Source organism: Diadema antillarum, unplaced genomic scaffold, assembly GCF_040938485.1.
Source record: "Diadema antillarum isolate AM-2024a unplaced genomic scaffold, OU_Dant_1.0 seq00000832_RagTag, whole genome shotgun sequence".
NCBI lineage: Eukaryota > Metazoa > Echinodermata > Echinoidea > Diadematoida > Diadematidae > Diadema > Diadema antillarum.
In genome coordinates, this window is record NW_027271708.1 from 173,186 (window position 1) to 195,276 (window position 22,091).

General features: G+C 35.9%; 1 protein-coding gene across 1 annotated transcript in view; it reads left to right on the plus strand.

Annotated features, from left to right (window-relative positions):
* Positions 1-21,001, plus strand: part of LOC139740077 (popeye domain-containing protein 3-like) — a 45,286-nt gene extending 24,285 nt beyond the window's left edge. The window contains exons 5-6 of the mRNA XM_071650664.1: positions 9,345-9,525; positions 20,354-21,001. Coding sequence (XP_071506765.1) covers positions 9,345-9,525; positions 20,354-20,358 — 186 coding nt within the window. The 3' untranslated portion in view covers positions 20,359-21,001. The remainder of the gene's footprint in view (positions 1-9,344; positions 9,526-20,353) is intronic.
* The last annotated feature ends 1,090 nt before the right edge of the window (positions 21,002-22,091 follow it).

A 22,091-nucleotide genomic window follows, 5' to 3' on the forward strand; every position in this document is an offset into this window, starting at 1 on the left:
ATGAGAAAAGTCGAGCAACCAAATATTATTCAAAATTTTCCTAATTTGAAAAATTCGTTGAAATTTTTATCGTTTTTTGCAAATATAGCTTTTTCTCTTTGAATTGATTTGATTTGATTTCATATGAATTTGGATTTGATTGAAGATTCGTCATGTTCTTCCATTATTTTTAGCTTTTATTGATCTTTGGGCTTCAAAAATATTACACAGATCACTGTTTTACTTGTGCAACGTAATTCATGTTTTGTTTTGTTTTGTTTCCTGAGGGGGTGTTAATTTCGTATTTTATTCTTAATATTACATGGAAGAGCACTTACAAATGAAGTATACCTTGTTCAATTTTTGCAGTTTTTACTTTTGTGCCTTGGAAGAGAAAAACAAAGGTATTCATTCATTCATGCGTAAAGTTTCCCTTTTTATTGACCTTCCGGTTGAAAGCCAATTAAATCAACTTTCATATGGTATGTAATGCCTTAATTTTTAGTCAAATCTTCTATGAGAAATATAAACTTGAAAAGATTTTTTTTTTTGCTGAGTGTATATATGTATATATATGTATATATATATATATATATATATATATATATATATATATATTAGTTGTGTATAATGAATAATGTGTACTCATTTCCCGTTTAATAATCCGTCTTATAAAGTGTCTTTAAATATTGCTTTAGTGAATCATGACAGCATAAAAAATAACAATGATAATAACATAAAACACAAATAAGCGAGATGTCTCTTGATCGCATTGTTGTAGTGCAAGTGAAACATAACTTGACATTTTTTATCATTGCGAAAAGGGCTAAGCTTCCGTTTAAATTTCGAGTGGTACATTTTTAGAGCATAGGGGGGGGGGGGGGAGGGAGGAGGACTAAACACAGAAATAAAGGCCAGAGAGTGAATGTATTCTCTTGAAAAAGTGCTAGGTATATTAGTATGTAACATATTATCAACTACTGAACTCCGCTGCGTAGCTGAACTATTTAACATCTGCTGAAACTATACGTCGGAAGGCAGTAAGTTGTGATTAACATCAGGAACACAACACGTTTTTGTTGATTTTTGTTACAAAAATGTGGAAGTCGGCTCGGCCCGCGGCTCAGCTTCCACATTGTGACAGATGGATTTAAACACAAACGTCTGTGCCATCATTTCCTTCCTTTTCTGGCTTTGCTGTCGAGCATCCACGAGTACGCAATTCTCTTTCTCTTTCACACGCGCACAAACGCACACACACCCTTCATTTATTTCATTTTTTGTTTTATTCATTATTAATTTCCAACAAAAGTGTAATTACAGTATCACATTTGCTTATACAAAATGAACGCAACCCATTTCATATGATAGGGGAAATATTCTTCATGATTTTTTTTTACTTTTTTAATCAAAGGTGTTATTAGGAACATTTTCTGAACATACCTGTAAATATCTTTTTCGAATCTCTCATGCCTAATGAACTACGCAGGCGAAACGATCAATAATGACTGATTTTATCACCCACACTCTATAACACAATGAAGCACTGTCATCTTGGATATTATTACACTATTACTTATTAGTCATTGCGTTGCAAAGATACGCACATACACTCAGGCACATATACATGTACATACGTATAACACACATTATACAAATGTCAAACAGGACAGACATGCATTATAATGGTGTATAATGAACTCAACGTGGAGGTTAGAAATTATAAGATATGACATGAGGGAGTCGCATATCATCAATCTTTAACATAGCGAACCGGTGATAGCGTTGGGATCTTTCAACATAAATATTTGGGTTTTCAGACTTAAAGGGATGGTACAGTTTCGGCTGAGATGGCGTTTCAGGTTTCCAACATTTTAAGAGGATTTTTTTAAAGATAATGAGAAACCTCATATGAAATATGAAAGAGCATATGATTCTAAAAGTAATTCAATGTTTATTTGATGAAAATTGGTTTTGAAATGGTGAAGATATCCAAAACAAAGCAATCCTAATAAAAGGTGGAACTCACCTTTTATTTGGATCACTTTGTTTTACTTTGTTTTTGGATATGTCAGCTATTTTCAAACCGATTTTCATCATCGAAACTCTGAAATCCTCTTGGAATTGTATGCTTTTTAACATTTCATAAAGTGGTTACTAAGTATCTCGCAAAAAGTTTAAAGCTGAATCCTCACCTCAACCAATACTATACTATCCCTTTATCCCTTTAAAGGGAGTTGCTCTCATTTGTCAAGTTTGCTACCAGGGTCGACCAATAATAATTACCTCGGTCAGCTGCCGGTAGGCCTTTTTTTTTTTGGGGGGGGGGGGGGGGAGGGGTGCCATGGATTGAATGCCGGACTACCTACAGCAACTTCAGCTTTCTAGTAACGATGCACTTTGATTCTAAACGAAAGGACGAGAGAGAGAGACAGATAGAGTGAGAGAGTGATGTAGGCGATCCGGAAAAGAAAAGAAAAGAAAAGTAGGTTATGCGTAGTTTCAATGAAATATTCCATTTCAGTCAACAGTCAGCTTTTAATGAGATAATGCAAGTGCTAGAACTAATTCAAAAGTAACAAAACGTAATCTCCCTTTTTCTCCACGTGTATGCATTATAATAGTAATAATGATAATAATACTAATCATATTAATGATAATGATAATAACAATAATAATGATAATGAAATCAACTCTTTAGAGAGCTCAATATGCTCAGAGTGCTCATAAATACACAGCAAAATTAAAAAAAGAACAACAATGTTGTTATTCTTTTTTTAGAAGTCACATGTCATAAACGCTGTGATGTCATCAATGAGGCTATACCAGAGTTTGGTGTATGCATGAGTAATACACAGAGCGGCAACGCCAGGTGATCGAGCAAATCCAAAAGAGAGCATGTCGCATCATTCTTGGGAACACATATACCCGATATTCTGAATCGTTGGCAAAGTGCACCCTGTCATCCTTGGCCGACCGCAGACAGCAGCTGTGTACGATTTTTGCCAATTCATTGCAACGCCCAACATCCAAACTGCATCATCTCCTGCCACCCATCAAAACTCATGATCACAACACTAGGAGCGGCACCCAACGCTCAGAGCCCCGGTGAGAACAAGCAGATTCAGAAACAGTCCGATACCACACTTCACACGCATTTTGAATTCAGCAAGAGTTTTCTATGCGTAAGATTATACATGTATATGTTATGTTATGGATTTCACAGGAGGGCTACCCATACCAACAATATTGATTAATCTTTTTGGTTATTTAGTGATTTGAGATTATTCAGGGTATAATAATGTTTTGATTTTACATATTTTTCCCTCATTTTTTCCCGTCTTTTCCCTCTTTTTTTTTCTTTCTTTCTCCTTTTTGTTCTTTCTTTTTGATCACGGCAAATCTTTTGTATGGCTACAATTACAGTGAATTTTGTTTATCAGTTTTGTATGATTGTATATTGTATTGTATTGTATTGTATTTTGTGTTTGTTTAAAAGAATATGTTGTATCCTATATGAATTCGACGATATCATAGGATATTGAAGGAGAATAGAGGTCAATACCTAGCATTTTTTTTTAATGTATACTGTGCTTTTTTTGTGTGTAATTGATAGATATAATGATATACACGGGTTAAGACATCATTTTGTACACATGTAATAGTGGTATCCTTGGGGTTTTTTTTAATTATTTCACACTTTCGGGTCCTTGTCACTGATTTTGATAATGGCTTGTGTATCTTTTGAAATATCCAAAGTTATAAGATATCTATGATAATGTATATAATATAGAAAATATTTTTTATTGTTATATATATGTAGGTATTAGAAGAATAACCATATTGGCTGATATCGAATGATTTTAATTTGATATGAATATTGAGTTATTTATAGAGAGAGAGAGGGAGAGAGAGAGAGGGAGATGAGAGGAGAGGGAGAGAGGGAGAAAAGGAGGGAAACATAGACACAGTGAAACATACCTAGGAAAGAGGGATAGGGAGGGAGTGAGGGAGAAAGACAGAAAGAGAGAGAGAGAGAGAAATGGGAAGTAAGATAACAAAAAGATTGATTTTTTTTTGCAATCTGAAATGTATATCATGATATTGTGCAATATTAATCTCGCGATTCTTTTTTCAACTGTAATATTTTATATTTTATAGAATAAGTCGTACACTTCATTTGAGTTTGTTATGGATATTTCTGTGTATAGTTCATCTGTTTGTACATGTATTCCTCTTTTGAGTTTTTTTATGTATTCTTTTATATCATTTGCTGTAAAGCATCACAATTCGGCCTTTGGCTGCGACGATGTTGATATCAATAAACCATTTCAATTCAATATACATGTCATTTCTTTTTTAAATTGAGAAGTATGTGACATAAGATATGTATGTAAATTTATCTGTTGAACTATATAATCAAAAATATCAAGATATTTCTTGCCATTGCAATGAAAAGAAAAAGTTGGGTTCTTTTGTGTCACTGGTACATGCAGGTAGATTCTTGCGCCACTGCAAGTCAGTGATACAATTTTAAAGTTACCCATTTCTATCTCTCCGCCCTTTTATAGTGTAGTTTTTCCTTGCACATAGAATGCACGCAAGTAAACTGCGCATCATCATTCTCTCCAGGTTTGGTAAAAATGTAGAATGACTTTGAAAACATAACAGACAAAAATAATGGACACCGTCAATTCCCTGCTTTCATGGTTTTTGCATTTGAATTCGGACTCAAGGGTTTTTTCCCCTTTTGAAAAGTCTGCACCAAACGTCATTACTGAATGTTTTGATGAATCAGTAGATACCGGTAGATCTTCCGGTATCTACGACGAGAAGCGGAATTGCCCAAGAGGATTTTGAAGTGAAGGGTTCTAGATCAAACAAAATGTGTCAACGAAAGATTCAACACTTACTCTTCAGGTCACATACATGCTTTTTATTGTTTGTTTTTTTATGATGATTTTTTTTTTTGGCTGTATAACTCATGTGACACGACAGAAATCAACTTATTTACAGCGTCTGTGTATGTTGGAATATTTAAGGTGTCAAACGAGATAATTATGGGATGTGTGTCAGGTGTGTCGTGTGTCATCAACCTTGTTTATTCATCGGACAGTGTTTAATGGGGAGCTTTAAGGTTAATCTCCCCCTCCCCCCCCCCCAAAAAAAAAAAAATACTGCATTCAATGAATCAACAATTCGACTTGTCTCAGTACAGGGCAACGAATTTCGGGAAAGAGAGAGAGAAAAAAAAATGTTTCAAACAGGTTATTCTACACCTAATGAATTTTCTCGTGTACTTTTTTTTTCCAAAGCCATCGTGATCGTCATGCCAATGCATGCTCATAATCCTCGTGATGTGTCCTCCATTCTTTTTGTTCATCGTTAGTAAGATGCATTAGATTTGCTGTGATCCAATCAATATTACTGCATCCAGAGATTTTTTTAAAGATTTTACCCACCATAAATTCCAAATCATGAATTATTTCACACTAACGACGTTCATTCACATAACCAATTTGTTTGCGATCCATAGTGTTGGTTATGTACATGTTGTTGAGAAAATTATCAGAACAAGCAAACGTCTTGAGACAAATCATATAATATTGACAGCCTTGCATGTTATCCCAATGTTTGTGCAATAATCATGTTTCTGCGAGAATGAAACGGTTCTTGAAAACAGTGATAGGCTGGTCTGTATATTGATAAATGACATCTTCAAAAGACACCACGTGGTATAGTTTGCATCGCCTTTTGCTAGCTGTTCGACTCCTCTGTCGTGAAAGTTAAACAGTAATCACACAGAGGAGGATTGCTACCAGTATGCCTCGCTCCCGCAGTTCCGATCAAAACAAGAGGACGAGTCCCTCCATCACATAGCATTGTCTATATTCGGGCATCATTTGGTATGTAAATGACCTCACCTTGGTTTTCCTCTCGTAAGTGGTATAGCGAGGGAGCAGCCGGGGTAACCTCCTTGGTGCGTAATGGAAGTAAGCAGATGGTATACTAGTATGCCCCTCCAATGCATCCATCATCAATATCTTCACCGTCATCGGCGGACATTGGATCTTAAAATGTTGGTGTGACTGATGACTAATGAGGACCAGAGTGTGCGAACTTTCAAATAGGCCTACTATAGCTTTCGTCCTGACAGCTAAAGGCATTCCCCTAGGATCTCTTCTCAAACTCATTTTTTATTTTACATTTGTTTCGTGTTGTATTTCGAATGTTACATCACATCGAGATTGTATTCACGAATGAAACAATAGGACCAGTCCATAGAGGAAATGCGCTAGCATATGAAAGTGTATAATTATAAGTAATGTTTTTTTCTCTCTCGCTAAACTCTCTCTCTCTCTCTCTCTCTCTCTCTCACACACACACACACACACACACAACTATTTTCGGTATATAATTACACATTTACATCTATGTACGAGGACATGCCCGTCCTGTTTTTAACGTCACAGATATTCATCATGACATTTAAACCGAAAAAAAAAAAATATGGGTTGATTAGCAACATGTTTGGAATTTGCATTACCTCCACCAACAACTGACCAAGGAAGATGAAGGTATAGTGATCAATTACAGCAATCCATTGGCATAGGCACAGTTATGCAAACTCAGTACAACATTGCAATAAAGGAAATAACTTCACGAACGGAAATAGCGGGTCTTGCAGTAATGCAGCAAACAGTCAAAAGGCTTTGTATACCTATTATGTACTCATAAGATTGACATGTCCATTCATATTGCCTCATTTCCTCAATTATGTTATTGCATACTGTTTGGACTTTTGGATCTGCTGACAACTACAATGTCCATACTACTATTGGCAATTACCCTTAAGTGTGATTATGAGTCACATTAGTCGTGACTATGCATGTATAATATACTGTCTGACTCGTGTGGTTCAACTTGCATTGTAGAAAGCACCATAATTTCTCAGTATTAAAGGGACTGTACAGTACTGGTTGAGGTGAGAATTCAGCTTGTAACGTTTTGTGAGATATTTAGAAACCACTCTGTGAAATGTTAAAGAGCATACAATTCTTAGGGGAATCAAAAGTTTATTTGATGAAAATCGGTTTTGAAATGACTGATATATCTAAAAACAAAGAAAAACAAAGAGATCCTACTAAAAGTCGTGGCCTGTCAATTTTATTAGGATCGCTTTTTTGGATTTCTCCGTCATTTCAAGGTAAATTTTCATCAAATAAACGTTGAATCCTTCTTGAAAATTAACCCGCTTTTACATTCCATAAGAGGTTTGTCATAATCTCACAAAAAGAAGAAAAAATGTTATAAACCTGAATCCTCACCTCACCAGTACTATACAGTCCCTTTAAAGTTACAAGACGCGTGCATCCGATGGCTACTGCCCCTCTGACGTAAATATGTAGCCTATAACAGGCAAACAAAATAAACAATATCACTCTCTGAAAAATTAATGGAAAGTCACCTGTTCTGTCTTTTAACGTTTTTGGCTGAACGACAGAACACGAGAGTGCATATCTCATAGCAATTTCTTTAGATAATAAAAAGGGTTTTTTAACTATGAATTGAGATAGAGAGCGAAAGAGGAAGAGAGATTTTCAAGCTTTAAGCTTATGTTGCGATTCCTTTGCGTGATCGTTACCTTGAATAATGTAGCTCTCTTAGTGGAGTTGTATACTATCCTGTAACTGCTTCTTATCAATGTATACTTATTGTATATATTCTGTCTTGGCTATATGAGATGTACTTGCATACATTTGTATGCATTCCTATTTTGTGAACACGCATGGAATCTTGAATAAATAACTAAATAACTAAGAAGGATAACACAGGGCGTGTTTTACACTTAAGTACCTCCCTGCGGTCATTAATGGAAACTTGAGCGAGGTTTGGTTGCTTAGACATCATTTAAAGCTCGAGATGACCATTTCCAATTTGCTTGGCAACGAAGAGGGAGAGAGAGGTGGGGGGGGGGGGAGAGACAGATATCACAGGGAGTGATACCTCTTCAAAGGAAAATATTATGTGTAGCAATGAACATGTTGTGATTGTGATGCGCCGTGACTCACAAAAATACAGTTCATTCTGTGAACCTCTAGTAGAGGTCTACATACGAGAGTGCTCATCACTATGCCCGTTATATACCTACCTTCGATTCATATTTAGGCACATGGGCATGATACAGACTCTATGTTGATTGAGTATAACTCCTGTGTCATACAGCGAGTTAAAGGAGGTGACTATAGAAGACGCAACGCGCGTTAATATTATCCCCCGCCGTATTTCTTTCCACAGACCAGACGACAAACTGATGTATGAATTTCCCTTGAGTTAAGGAGCCTTAGCGCGGAGCCGAGCCATGTTGTGAGCTTTGCCGTTCGCCGCTTCAGAAATTAATTGTTGCAAAATGCCCTTCAATCATGCGTGCGCAGAGTTTGATGGAGTGAACGTATCCATCAGTCGTAAGGAGCTTTCGGAGTCCCAGCACTAAATCTTCCGCGCAAGAACTATATAGCCTAGGGGAGGGCAATGTGTTGGGCTGTTGATGGCGGAAATTGAGATCTCGGGGTGAATGGCCATGTGCTTTTTGCAATGCATGCATTCACTTTTTTACACAGCTGAAGAGATACATGCACTGTATAATATGCAACTCGGTACCGCCAAAACCATGAACAGCTAAACACACACAGGAGTTATCGTCGCTTGTCGGCGACCGGGGACGTGTGTGTGTGTGGGCGGGGGGGGGGGGGGGGTGTTTGTGTGTGTAACATGAGAAAGAAGGCATATTCCATTACATGGAATGACTATCGAAAGTTGAATACTTAAATGGTATTGGGGAAAATATATTGTGGAAATATTTCGTAGGTAATGAACAGACGTTTTCAGAATTGAAATACTGTAGGTAACCTAATACTATTTGATTTTGGTTAAAGATTTCACATATTACCGAAAAAGGAAACAGTCGTGCTTTAAAAGTCGTATCATAAAAATAACAAAATCATATGAAATGTTGCACGCCGAGCTCTTGATAAAGGTGTTAAAAAACACCTAATCATATAAAATTAATATAGGCAATGGTAAGCAAAAAGATCAAAGCGTCTGTGATAAGCATACAAGATTGCTGATTGTGCCTTTCAATTGTACCGTGTATAAATGCTTACAATGACATAGACCTCAAATTATGATTTTCATATTAAATACACATGTCTCAATGTTCATAATCATTTTATATTTCTGTGTATTGTATACGTGTCAGTAGATGACGCAAATTACACATATATTTACATGGTAAGTAAAAGAAAAAAATCGAGAAAGAAAAAATAATTCAGGAAAGTAATTATACAATCCCCCTCCTCAAACAGGGAGGTCGAGCTGATATCAGACTGCCGAGTGCAGGTCGACGACCGACTACCAACTACGACATGTCGGGACACCTGACGGCCGGTACGCGCGGGGCTTGTGGGGCCGGGATCCCCGTGATTCATCGGACCAGTGCTGGAGATGATAAGCCCGGAGGCAGGAGCGGTAGGGATATCTTACCAGGTACATAAGAGTCAATAAACAAAAGTAATTGATGAAGAAAACACGAGAATAAACGAACATGTAAAAATATAAAACCTTAAGAAGAGATCGTCTTTTTTATAACGTTCAAACAATGCGGAAACATTATCTTTATTTATGTATTTTATTTATTATCATTATTTTTTCTCATATTTACTTATATTTGTATTTATCTATCTATTTGTTCAGTTAGTCGGTTTGGTAGTTACCAAATCTTCTGTAAACAGGGTACTTTCAATTACAAACTGACAATTAAAGTCTTGCATGGCTTGCTCATGCATATAACGTTCTCACGCATAATTCAGCAGCTGCCTTATTACATTGTTTTATAATGCTGCCCGCTTACTTTTCTCTTGAAACCTTCAGAGTTTAAAATTCTAAGCTTAGACATTTAAATTTTGTTTCCTTATACATGCTGCAGCTGGAACCTCCCAATTATTAGAATAACTTGATTATGAATACCCAAATGATGCGTATTAGGTAAACAACACGCACCATTTTGGTAAAGGTAAAAGTAAAAGGAATGTATAAAAAGAAAGGATTGGTTACATTTAACGAAACTCAACGCAACACTTTAAATAAAGTAAAACAATCTACATGGTATTAGCGTGTTTGCTGGTGTCTCGGCGAAGCCGAAATTAGATCCCTGCATATATTCATGCCTTACAAGCGTGTATATGTGTTTGCGTGTATATGTGTTTGCGTGTGTGCGAGTGTGCGTATATGTGTGTATTTCTATGATAAAGGGAAATTATACCCAAGTAAATAATTGAGAGAATTCAAAAATATTAATAGCAAACAAATACGTAAAGTTATCGAAAAGCTCGTCTAGAAATAAAGAAAATGAAAGAGAATTTACATAATTATTTTCATTTCCCGAACACGATGAAAGCGCTTTTAACCTCTTTTGAAAGCAGAGGGAATAACTATACACTTTTATACTTATATACATAATTATGACAGTAAGAAAACGAAGGAATTTATATTTTTTTGTGAATATTTGTTCAGTAGTTCTCTTTGTATTATCCTTGTTGTCCTGCAGTGAATTGTTGTAATTTTCGCATCCAGCGGCACCGAAACTTTAAAACGTCATGACTTTTGAACTGAGTGTCCGATTTTTTTCTCAAAATTCATTGGTGTGTTCAATTCAATTCAATTCAATTCAATTCAATTCAATTCAATCTATTTCACATCTTTCAAAAAAAACCACAATGATAGACATACATGTATGTATAAAATGTACAGAACAGAACACAGAAATATACACAAAACAAAGCATAAGCAGTACAAGGACAGTTACAATGGAGTATAAACGCAGTAAAAACAGTAAGATCTGTAGCAGATGTGTGGGAATGACAAAAGGCCATTGGCCTGTCAAAGGTCAAACCCTTGATGGACTGCATCTTACAAATTTGCGTTTTAAAAATTGTGTTTAAATCACAGAACATAAACGGAGCCAAAAAAAAAGACAGGAGAGAACATGGTAAGAATAGGATAGAGAGAAGCAATGACAAGATTTACATGTACTAAACTCAAAAGACAAATACAAACAAGCTAATGAGCTACAACAACAATAACAAACAATATATGAACAAACAACAGGCAATCAATAAAACTTAAAGATACCTCATAGTATATTGCATATTATTTTTTCTGTAATAAATAAAGTTTATACTTCCTTTTAAAATCACTTAAAGTGGAACACTGTTTAAACTTATCTAACATATCATTCCAAAGTACAGGACCTTTATAAGAAATCACTGTTCTTGAGAATTTATATCTATAAAAAAGGAATATACATTTTATGGGAATTTCTAGTAACATACATATTCACATCAAAATTATAAATGAAATAATCATTAAAAGTATAAGGTAATAACTCTTTGGTGAAGTGTTCTACTAGTAGTGCTGCAATCGACCAATTCACATATATTCAATTCAATTCAATTCAAAGTTTATTTCATTTTTCGACAAAACATATGTTTCACTTCTTTTGATAACAGAGAATGAGGTAAATAGAACATAGTGAAGTGAAAAGACTGTACAACAATTGAGGACCTATAGTAATCATACATACACTGTAAAAAATGCGACATGCGACATGTTTATGAACTAAACACAGTGTTAAAAATCTAAACACTTTGTTTAACATCTAAACACCCGATGTGTATAGCACGTGTAAAGTATTGAGAGTTAAAGTGTTAAGCTTGGAGTGTTTAGTTGGAGTGTTTATTCTGGTCACGTTATGTTAATCTCAATATGTCCATATATATATGGAGAAGTGTTGGAAATGGTGTGTAAATTGCAATTTCTAGTTTCCTTTTATCACGAGAAAGTGGAAACTGTTACGACATCAAGATGCACTATGAAATAATTCATGTTTTAGGCCTTTCATGGAAATGCCTAATCAATAAGGAAAAAGGATAACCTAAAAATATGTAATACAACTGTAATAAATTTATATTTTGGTTTCGCATGTACAGTCCTATATTTTAACTGCTAGAAAAAAATGGGAGTTGCCTCTGTTAATGATTTCGTTCATGGTTTAGGGCATTACCCAAATGTTTGCTGGTTAGGCCTAAACACTTCTACTGTCAGGATAAACAGACGCGTTTACATTTAGAACGCCTCGTAAACACGTTCTAAACACCGCACATGTTTAACATAAACACTGTGATACTCGTACTCTACAAGTCAGCAGCGCATGTTGTGACATATGACGGCCGCGGCCACAACGCACGCAGTGGTGCCCTGTGCGTGCGCTTCTAGCGCACACTCGTGCTATGAATGATTATGACCATGATTATGACCATAATCAATGCACAATTGGCGGGAAAGGAGATGTGCGCGCGCGTACGTACCTGTACGGATGGATCTGTCTGATTGGCTGGCTGGTGCTGCGATTGCATGCCCCAGCAGCGTGATGTGCGTAGGCCTACTGTACGTGCGCATTCGTTCTAGGCTTGGTCGTCCACTACATACACTGCACTTACGACTCGCTCGATCGACTGCACTGCTGACTCGACTGCACTGCATAGAAAGGAGCGGATCTAGCTAAGATGGCGTCGAAGGGATAAAGTTCTAGCCTGGCCGGCCTGCATGAAAGCGGTGAGTCTGCTATTGCACTAAGTCTGCTAAGTCGGTGAATAACAAGATTTATTGCAAAATCGCCCTCGTTTAATGTAAAACTGTAGTAGGCGTGGAAATAAGCTACGCCCTTAAATATTTTGCTCGTTTGTTTTAGTTTTCTATTTCTAAATCTAACGACTAAGTTACGTTAGAACGGGGGAACGCTCTAACTGTAACGTGTTAGTGTTGTTAACGTTACAATACCGGTATCTAGGCCTACACTCTGCAAATTACCGGTACCGTAGTTATGGGTAAACTCGGCCTAGCGGGTAAACTCACTGTATCTTTAATTTTACGAAGTTATAAAGTATCTTTCATGTGAATGACGATGGGTTAGTGACTATATTTTGAGTGAAATTCAGTTTTATTCCCTGTAAATTCTTCACTCAACAGGTGGTGAAAATTGAATGTAAAGCCCATTAGGATGTCTTGGAAGGGGATGGCGATGGCACCAAAGTGGGTGACGATGATGTCCTGACGTGTACTGTATAAATCCTGAAAGACATTACCTCTGCTGGCAGAGAACGAGGCATGGTGCAGTCAGCAGAGTAAATCGACTGGGGATAGTACATCACTGTATACTACCCATGTGGAAAGTGGAAATCAAGTAAGTACTCAAAATTGCAGAGCCAAATCAATGAATATTATGTACTTAAAGGGCATGTAAATGAGTTTCTATAAAATGCAGATTTTAGATGCTTTAAGTTCTTCTGTTTTGTGTGTGTGTGTGTGTGTGTGTGGTTTTTTTTTTTTTTTGGGGGGGGGATTACCTACTCCCGACTCCCGAATTCAATCCATTAGCTAAAATAAATATGGAAAATTGATTTATTGCAAATATTGTTGAAAGTGTAAATTACAGATGTGAAAATCTTCACCCAAGAAAGAAAGGATACAGTATGGTCGTAACTCTGCTTGATAATGATGATGAATAAGAAAGAAGAAACAACAACAACAAAAAAGACTTGAATTATTTCCAGAAAATTCAGCAAAGTAAGTAAAAACTGATGCAAGACACTATGTGCTAATGTGATGAAGGGATTCTGTCATTCCTTTTAATTTGAACTTGCTTATGGATTCAGTCAACTTCTTTGCTATCCATTCATTTTCAAAATCTATGGGAGCAGTTAAGTCCAATGTATTGCAAAGCCAACTGATTTGTTTTCCTTGTGTAATCATTTCTTTTTACCAGCACCAGTACGTCATGGAAGAATTGATCAGGGATCACGCCAAACCTGTCTGGATTAGAATGAAAGATGCATGCGCTTACTTCTATACAACCCGTCTAAGAGTGCAAACATCTGAGGATTACAAGGACATCGCAAGATATACTGATATACAGTATATCTATAGGCCTACATGCCATATGAAGGGAATGAACCATGGATAATGATTTTGAATGTTAATAATCTTTTTCCCGCTAGCCATGTGATGTCTCACATCGTCATGATGCACTACAGACCTATTAGGAGGCATCCCACCTGTTAGAGCAACCTTTCTATTGTTTTTTTTTTTCTTCACTGACAGTGTGCATCTAAACCTGTATACTAGAATAAAGTAAATCATATGGGGGTTGATAGGGTTTTGTATGCGCTGGGGCTTCAGTTCTCCGTGTGCGTGTATGCGTGTACATGTATTACATAATGACGAACCTCTAAGGAAATATGAAGGTAGGGGGCCTATATAATTCGAAGAGGAATTCAATGCTTATTTGATGAAAATTGGTTTTGAAATGGCAGGGATATCCAAAACAAAGCGATTCTATTGTCCTCTGTGCTTACGATAATGGTCACCTGTATTCTTATTGCTCATAGATATGTGTAATTGTCTTTTTTTAACAGCTGGTACGTAAAATTGTAATGTTATCTATTTGTAAAGACAGTTGCTCGAAATCGTTTTGCACTACTAAGAAAAACAGTTTTATTCACTTCATTTTATTCATCAACCAATATCCTTGTAATTCACTGTTAAGATATTACTCAAGAACTTTGTTCGATTGGCTTTCTGTTATATTCTTGTGCAAAAAGGAATATAGAAATCAAAACAAATCAAATCAAAATATCAGCCATTTCATTTTTTTTTCCCTCAGGTGCTTCAAATACAATCAGCAGATATTGGACGCAAATAAGAGGCCAGTAGTTGCATTTGTTTGGAATTCTTTGCAATTTTCTTGTAGACCTGATAGGAAATGCAGCATTCAGTAGTTAACATTTTCTTTCTGAGATATTCTTGAAATATGTCACATGGAGAGAGGTATCAGAAGTGTAGTACAACATGCATGGAGAATAGGGAGGAGTCTTGCAACTGACTGGCAAATTGACAAGGGAGGAGTCTTGCTGATCACATCGCGTGTTCATGAAAGCCTTGCATACCCTCCCGCCTCCAGTTGTATTATTTTTTCTTTGTTCATATCCTCTTGTCTTTACCAAAAATTCTGCTGTGTCGAGATTGAAAGTAGCCCTCCATACCATGATTATGTGGAGTATGATGAGACTGATTAGACTCTAATAGACTATTCATGTATACCCATTGAGTTTGACTTCTTTCTCCAAGGTTCTAGCAAGGTAGAAGTTTTTTTTCTCACTCACCTTTTGAAATCCACTAACATTGTAAGATTTCTCTCGAAATACCAAAAGTGAAAAATCAATACAGTACTGTTAGCCTACATGTACTTTCAGTGAACGTCGCAGTGAAAAGAACAATATCATGTATGTATTTAAGTTCCATTATTGGTACTGATCAGGGAGTGCAGATGTTCAGCACAGGCTAAATACAGTGAAAACTTTTTTTTTTTTTTTTTTTTTGGGGGGGGGGGGGGGGGTCTCTTTATGATGAGTGCATCATGATCAGTACCAATACGACCATAGTGTTGTGCATGGTATAATTTGCCGTGAGCCTAATTTGATTCGGGTACACCCCCAAAGCACTTTGCCAATAACTGATGCAATCTTCAAGGTCGGCATCGATTTGTTCACAGACTGCAGTTATGTTCCTGGAGGTGTTACATACATGTCAAGCTTCCGAAGCGTTGAGTTGCAATTCACAATCAACAAGTTTATTCGTTTGTTTTACAATACATGTACTAAGAATTAGTTCTGAATACAGTAGAAAGACGGCAATTCTTGAAAGTAGGCTAAGAATTACATGTGACTGAAAAGTAATTGTTAAATGCAATTTTTTTTTTCTCCAAAATGAGTTATGTGTCATTTCCTGCAAATACAAACTTTACTGTGTGTTTAGGAGAGAATTCCATTTACGTCTTCGTGTACAGGCCAGTGACTCCCAGGTATCTTGCATTTAACTCAGTATGGTGTCGTATAGCAATAACATGGCAATATTTAAAGGGGAAATCCAGTCCAAATACAAGTTATTCTGATAAGAAAGAATAAAATATTAAGAGTTCACTGGTAAAATTTTGATCGAAATCGGATGTAAAATAAGGAAGTTATGACATTTTGAAGTTTCGCTAATTTTTGAGGAAACGGTTCTTGAATGGTTGATATGAATATGCAAATGGCAACGTGGGCATGTCATTCCCTCACAACTTACTTAATTTCAAGTTTTTCATTCAAACGCAATTATTCCCGAGGCTCAAGTCCTGATTCAATATATCTAACTGATCACTTTTCTGTAGTTATTCAACCAGCAATACCATAATGTTTCACATTTCGTTAACATAAACATTGAATTTCATCATTTTTTTTTTTTTTTGGGGGGGGGGGGGTACACGATCAATGGAAAATTGTGAGGGTATGGCATGGTCAACTCACTCATTTGCATATTCATATCCACTTTTAACTGCTTTGCAGAAATTAGCAAATCTTCACAGTTTGATAACTTCCTTATTTTTCATCCGATTTCATTCAAATTTTTACTGTTAAACTGGTACGGTTTTACTCTTTTTTATCAGACTTATTTATTGGACTCGAATTCCCCTTTAAAGTATTTTAACTTATTATTCATCAGATATTGCCCAAGCTTTGACTGATGTTTTGATAACTTGCATTCAGAGAATTGCCTTTAACTCTTGTAGCCAAAATGTTTCTGAAAGCTAACCCAGGTCTTCCCTGGTATCATGCGATGTAAGTGTGCTGATGATTTGGTACATACTGGGTAAATTCTATATAATGTTATGCGTTTATCTTATTCCATGCAAAAAAGTGGAAACAATCCACTTTACATTAATAAATACATGGGAATTAACATGCATGATGATATGTCTCATTTAAACACGTACAAATTAGCATAAAATGATGTGTAAACATGTCTCATATAAACACGTGGAAATTACCATGTATGATGTGTAAACATGTCTCATTATAAACACTCAGCATGTATAAGGTGTAAACATGTATCATATAAACACTGAGAAATTACGATGTTTAATATGTAAACATGTCACATGTTTAGTGTATGCAATTTTGTGATCGATCTAAAAATCAGACATGTGTTCTGAGAATAAACACTAAAATGGCAAATAAACATGTCGCAGTGTTTTTAATCTGTCACAGCGAATAAACATGTCGCAGTGTTTACATCGTAAACAGTGCGTCATGTTTATTTTTTGGTTCAGTGTTTAGATCTTAAACATTGTGGGTGTTTATGTGACTGTGCGGTGTGTAGTATTTAAACACTGTGAGTGATTACGGTGTAAACGTTTGGTGTTTAGGCTATAAACACAGCAGGTGTTTAGTTTTTAAACATCAGAACCATTTAAAACATAAACATGTGTGTGTGATAAACACCTAGGGTGTGCTGAAAATAAACACAGCATGTGTTTAGTTCATAAACATGTTTAATATATAAACACGTCGCAGTGTTTTTAAACTGTCACAGAAAAGTGTTTAGTTAGGTGTTTAGAAACTAAACAAATTTTTTACAGTGTAGTATAGTACAAAAGAAACAGAAGTGATCAAAGTGAAGTACATGTATAGCGTTGCATAAAGTGCGAAAAATGGAGGGACCCACTAAAAAGACAGAGTTTGTAGTATGTGGGCCCCTCTGAAAAAGAACATCGATGGAAAGATAAATTGAATCATCGCAGATACAAAAAATAACAAAGTGGAAGAAGTCTGGAAGCCCACTGAAAATTAGATTACCAGATATACACTTTCATAGACGCGAACGAACATGAAACAGGACTAGACAACAAGATAACTACTGAAGAAAAGGTTGTACAGGACAAAACGGGATGGACAAGGCTGACAAACTGAAGACAAAATAGCAGACAAGAATGCACAACAGAAACAGAAACAGAACAACAGAAACAGCGATCTTCGGCAGAAGCATGCCAAGAAAAACAGAAGATAGTTGTGGGGAAAAAGTAATATTTTGACGCCTGAAGAAAAGACAAGGAAATGGAAAATAGAGGGACGTATGAACAGGAGTAACATACGGAAAGTCAACTTCAAGACGCTATGGGCAAAATGGCATAGATGACAACATTGCGAACATCCAGGAAAAAAATACCATTAATTCTACGAAGAGGCATAGATGACTACATTGCGAACATCCAGGAAAAAAATACCATTAATTCTACGAAGAGGGTACAAAGTGCGCAGATCAGTATATAAGAAAAAGGCCAAATGGTTAATTCGGTATTAGGTGAGAGTCATCTAATACTATATTTGTACTTAAACTATCAACAGTATTACTAAAAAGCATATATTTCGTTTTTGTGCATTAAGTGATAGCCTATTGGCTCTGACCCAGTTTGTCACTTTTTTTCAATTCAATGTTAATTTTGTAAACGAGAAAATCAATATCATTATGGGCACAAAATACATTAGTGTCATCTGCAAAATGAATAAAAGAGAGGTCGTCGGATACGCGACAGAAATTATTGATATAAATAATGAATAATAATGGCCCTAAAAGACTTCCCTGTGGGACGCCACATTTAACTTCTCTGACAACGGAATCATTGTTTTTAATTGTAACAAATTGTTTTCTATCAACTAAATAACTCTTGAACCACTCCAAGGCCTTCCCACGTATTCCATTATGCGATAACTTATAAAGTAAAATATCATGATTGATAGTGTCGAAGGCCTTGGAGAAGTCCAAGAAAATACTAACTAAATGAGAATGGTTATCGATTGCGTGAACAACTCTATCAACAAAATGCAAAAGAGCATGCGTAGTACTATGTTTCTCACGAAAACCAAACTGAGAATTCGTAAAAACGTCATGTACCTTCAAAAAATTGATCATTCTCTTGTAAATAAGTTTTTCAAAGACCTTAGACAATGACGATGATAATGAAATTGGGCGATAATTGCTGACTTCAAACTTATCGCCTGTCTTAGATATTGGGATTACTTTAGCTAATTTCATTTTATCAGGGAACACACCATTAAAAATTGACAAATTAAATATATGAGCAAGTGGATCAGCAATTGAACACCCTTAAGTATAAAATTATCTATCTCATCATAACCAGAACTTCGCTTATTTTCAAAAGAGGAAACTATATAAATGATTTCAAATCTATTAGTTGGTATGAAAAATATAGAATCAGAATTACGCTGACCTAAAAATTCAGTAAAATGAGCCTCACGGACGGAAACAAGGAATGGGGTCAGATATGACCCAGTCATGAATTGGCTAAGGGTGACCCCATTAGGGGTCTTCATGACCAAATTCCGAGTCATTTTTGACCCGGAAAGGTGTATGACCCCAACGGACCCAGTTCCGGGTCAGTTCTGACTCGGATGTTTTAAGAGTGTATGACAGAATCTCCTTGTTGCTAATTGTGTTTATTGTATATGATTGAAGTATTTGAAACATACGTGCAGATAAAGTCTGTGTCCAGCAATATCTGCAGGAACAGATACAGCGTGAAATATGAACACTTTACGATGTAGCGATTGTTGCAAAACGATGATTACGAGCAGAGTGAAGTATGGTGTGGTAATTTCAATTTTGATATTTTTTTTTTACAAAAGCAAATCTCATAATGTGAGAATTTCCATAAGCTTGCACACGCATTCTATTTTTTTAATCAAATTGAACTGACTAATTTCATTGGTAAGACTTGACGTGTATGATACTTGCACAAACGTATTACGCTACCATGGCAAATGTCGAGTTTTTTCAATAAGTTGTGTGAATCTTTGAAAAATCTATGATTGCATAATTTAAGAGGAAACTTCTATTTTTTATTTCACTTAAGTATTAACCTCCCTCCCTCCATGTCGCTTTTCAGATTAAAGTGTTGACCAGCTTTAGTATTATCTTCGAACGTGCATGCTGTTTGACAACAAATTAAAACTTTTTATAACTGTGGTCATGAAGCTTAGAAAAGAAATCAAGTTAAGAATTACATTGAATATTGAATGATTGCCAGTTTCTTACATGACAATAAATGTTATTTTTAATTCTCAGAGGACTCTGCAGCGATTGAATGTACACAACTTAAAATATTATTATGTCGGATATTTTTCTCTAAAAATCTTTAAGATATAATGATGGGGATTACGATACCTTTGAATTGTGAAATAATGATTCGATTATTTGTTTTCTTGTTTGTGTGTATGTGTGTGTGTATGTGCAGTGTGTGCGCACTTTCAAACGAACTCAACTGAGATATTCTCTACAAATATTCGAAAGTCGATTTTTCACTTCCTCCGGGATTTCCTCCCTGAGCTGAAACTTCTCGATTCTCTTCCCTTATTCCTTTCAGTGTAGTGAATTTGGAGTCGAACGACGGATGAAAAAAAAAAGAAGAAAGATGTATATGAGTATATACATATATCCATCGACTGAAGTGTATGACGTCAACTGGCAACATAGCAGGATGTGCCAAGATTTATTCATGGAGCAGGTGGTCACTCTTGAATCACGCGCGGTGACATTTGAGTGTCATCCACAAACCACCGTCGGAACGATACAAGCGTGTATGTGTGGATCTCTACAAGTCTACACCCAACTCCGGCTCAAGGACTCGGAGAAGTTCGTTCGTAGTATGGAGGGCATTCCAACCACGATCATGCGCAAGAACGATGTGCAGCAGGATCAGACGCGGGGGCGTACGACTTTCGAAGGTGATACGAAATCGTGATGGAATAATTAAGCACGTAGACAGGATATGCCTGGGTATGAATGGGTGCTATGTTATTCCTCTTCAACCTTTGGACCGTTATATATCCAGCAGGCTGATTCACCTCATGGTGCTTCTTTCTTTTCTCTCCAAGTTGCTGGTACACAACGATTATGCATTGGAAGCTATGCATTAACTCATCCAGTCCCAGAAAACACATTGCTGTTATTTGGTGCTATTTTTATTCACAAGATTTGTTTCCAAGTTAGTATTTTAATACGGTAAAGCAAAAGAAGAAAAAAAAATATTTAAGCATTTCCACTATATCACATCACATCAATTCAATTACTTTATTTTCAAAGGTAATACATAATTAAACGTATACAAGTGAAGAAGTAAAGAGTTACAAAAGCCATAAAGTATAATACATTGTTTCAGTTGCATGTTTTTTAAAACATTTTAAAGGGATGGTAAGTTTTCGTTGAGATGAGGGATTCAGTTTTTAGCTATCTACGAGATAATTAGAGACCACTTATAAGATATTAAATTCGTATAAAATTCTAAGAAGAGTTCAATGTTTATTTGATGAAAATCGGCTTTGAAATGGCTGAGTTATCAAAAATAAAGAGATCTTAATAACAGATGGAACCCATCTTTTTTTTCGACGACTCTGTTTAATTTGTTTTTCGATACCTCAGCCATATAATCTTTGAAATCTTCTTAGAATTGTATGCTCTGTAATATTTCAAAAATGATCTGTAATTAACTCGCAAAAAGTTAAATACTTAATCCCCCATCTCAAAAGCTATACAATCACTGTAAACGCTTTAAAAATTTTGATTGATTGCTGAATTTGCAGTGCATTCAAAATTAGAAAGACGTTCCTGCCTCCTCTCTCCCTCTATTTCTCTGACATTTTTAGTAAATTACTTTCTGATTAAGTACAGATTGTTGCAATAATTCAAAATATTGTATGTGGTATTTCCCCAATATGATAGGATAAGTGGGAAATGATCATTTCTGCAGGAAGAAATTGCCCAGAACTTGATGGTTATTAGAAAGAGGAGAGAGAAAGACAGAGTTAACGAGAGAACAATACAGAGGTCCAGAACGTTATTGATATGCAAATGACCCCGCCTGATTGTATTGTTCCAGTAAAGTGACAAGATGAAAAAAAAAACCAACTTTGAATGAAGCCATTCGCTAAATAAATACAGGGTGTGTTTCTTTAACCCGCAGGGTAAAATTCAACTCCAGCTGAATTTACGGGCGTTGTTGCTTTGACATCGGATAGATTCGAGTTGTTTAATTGTAGCGCTTCCCAAATAGAATACTTGTGATTAATGGAATTTGAACATTTTGCACTGTTGTGTTATCCTAC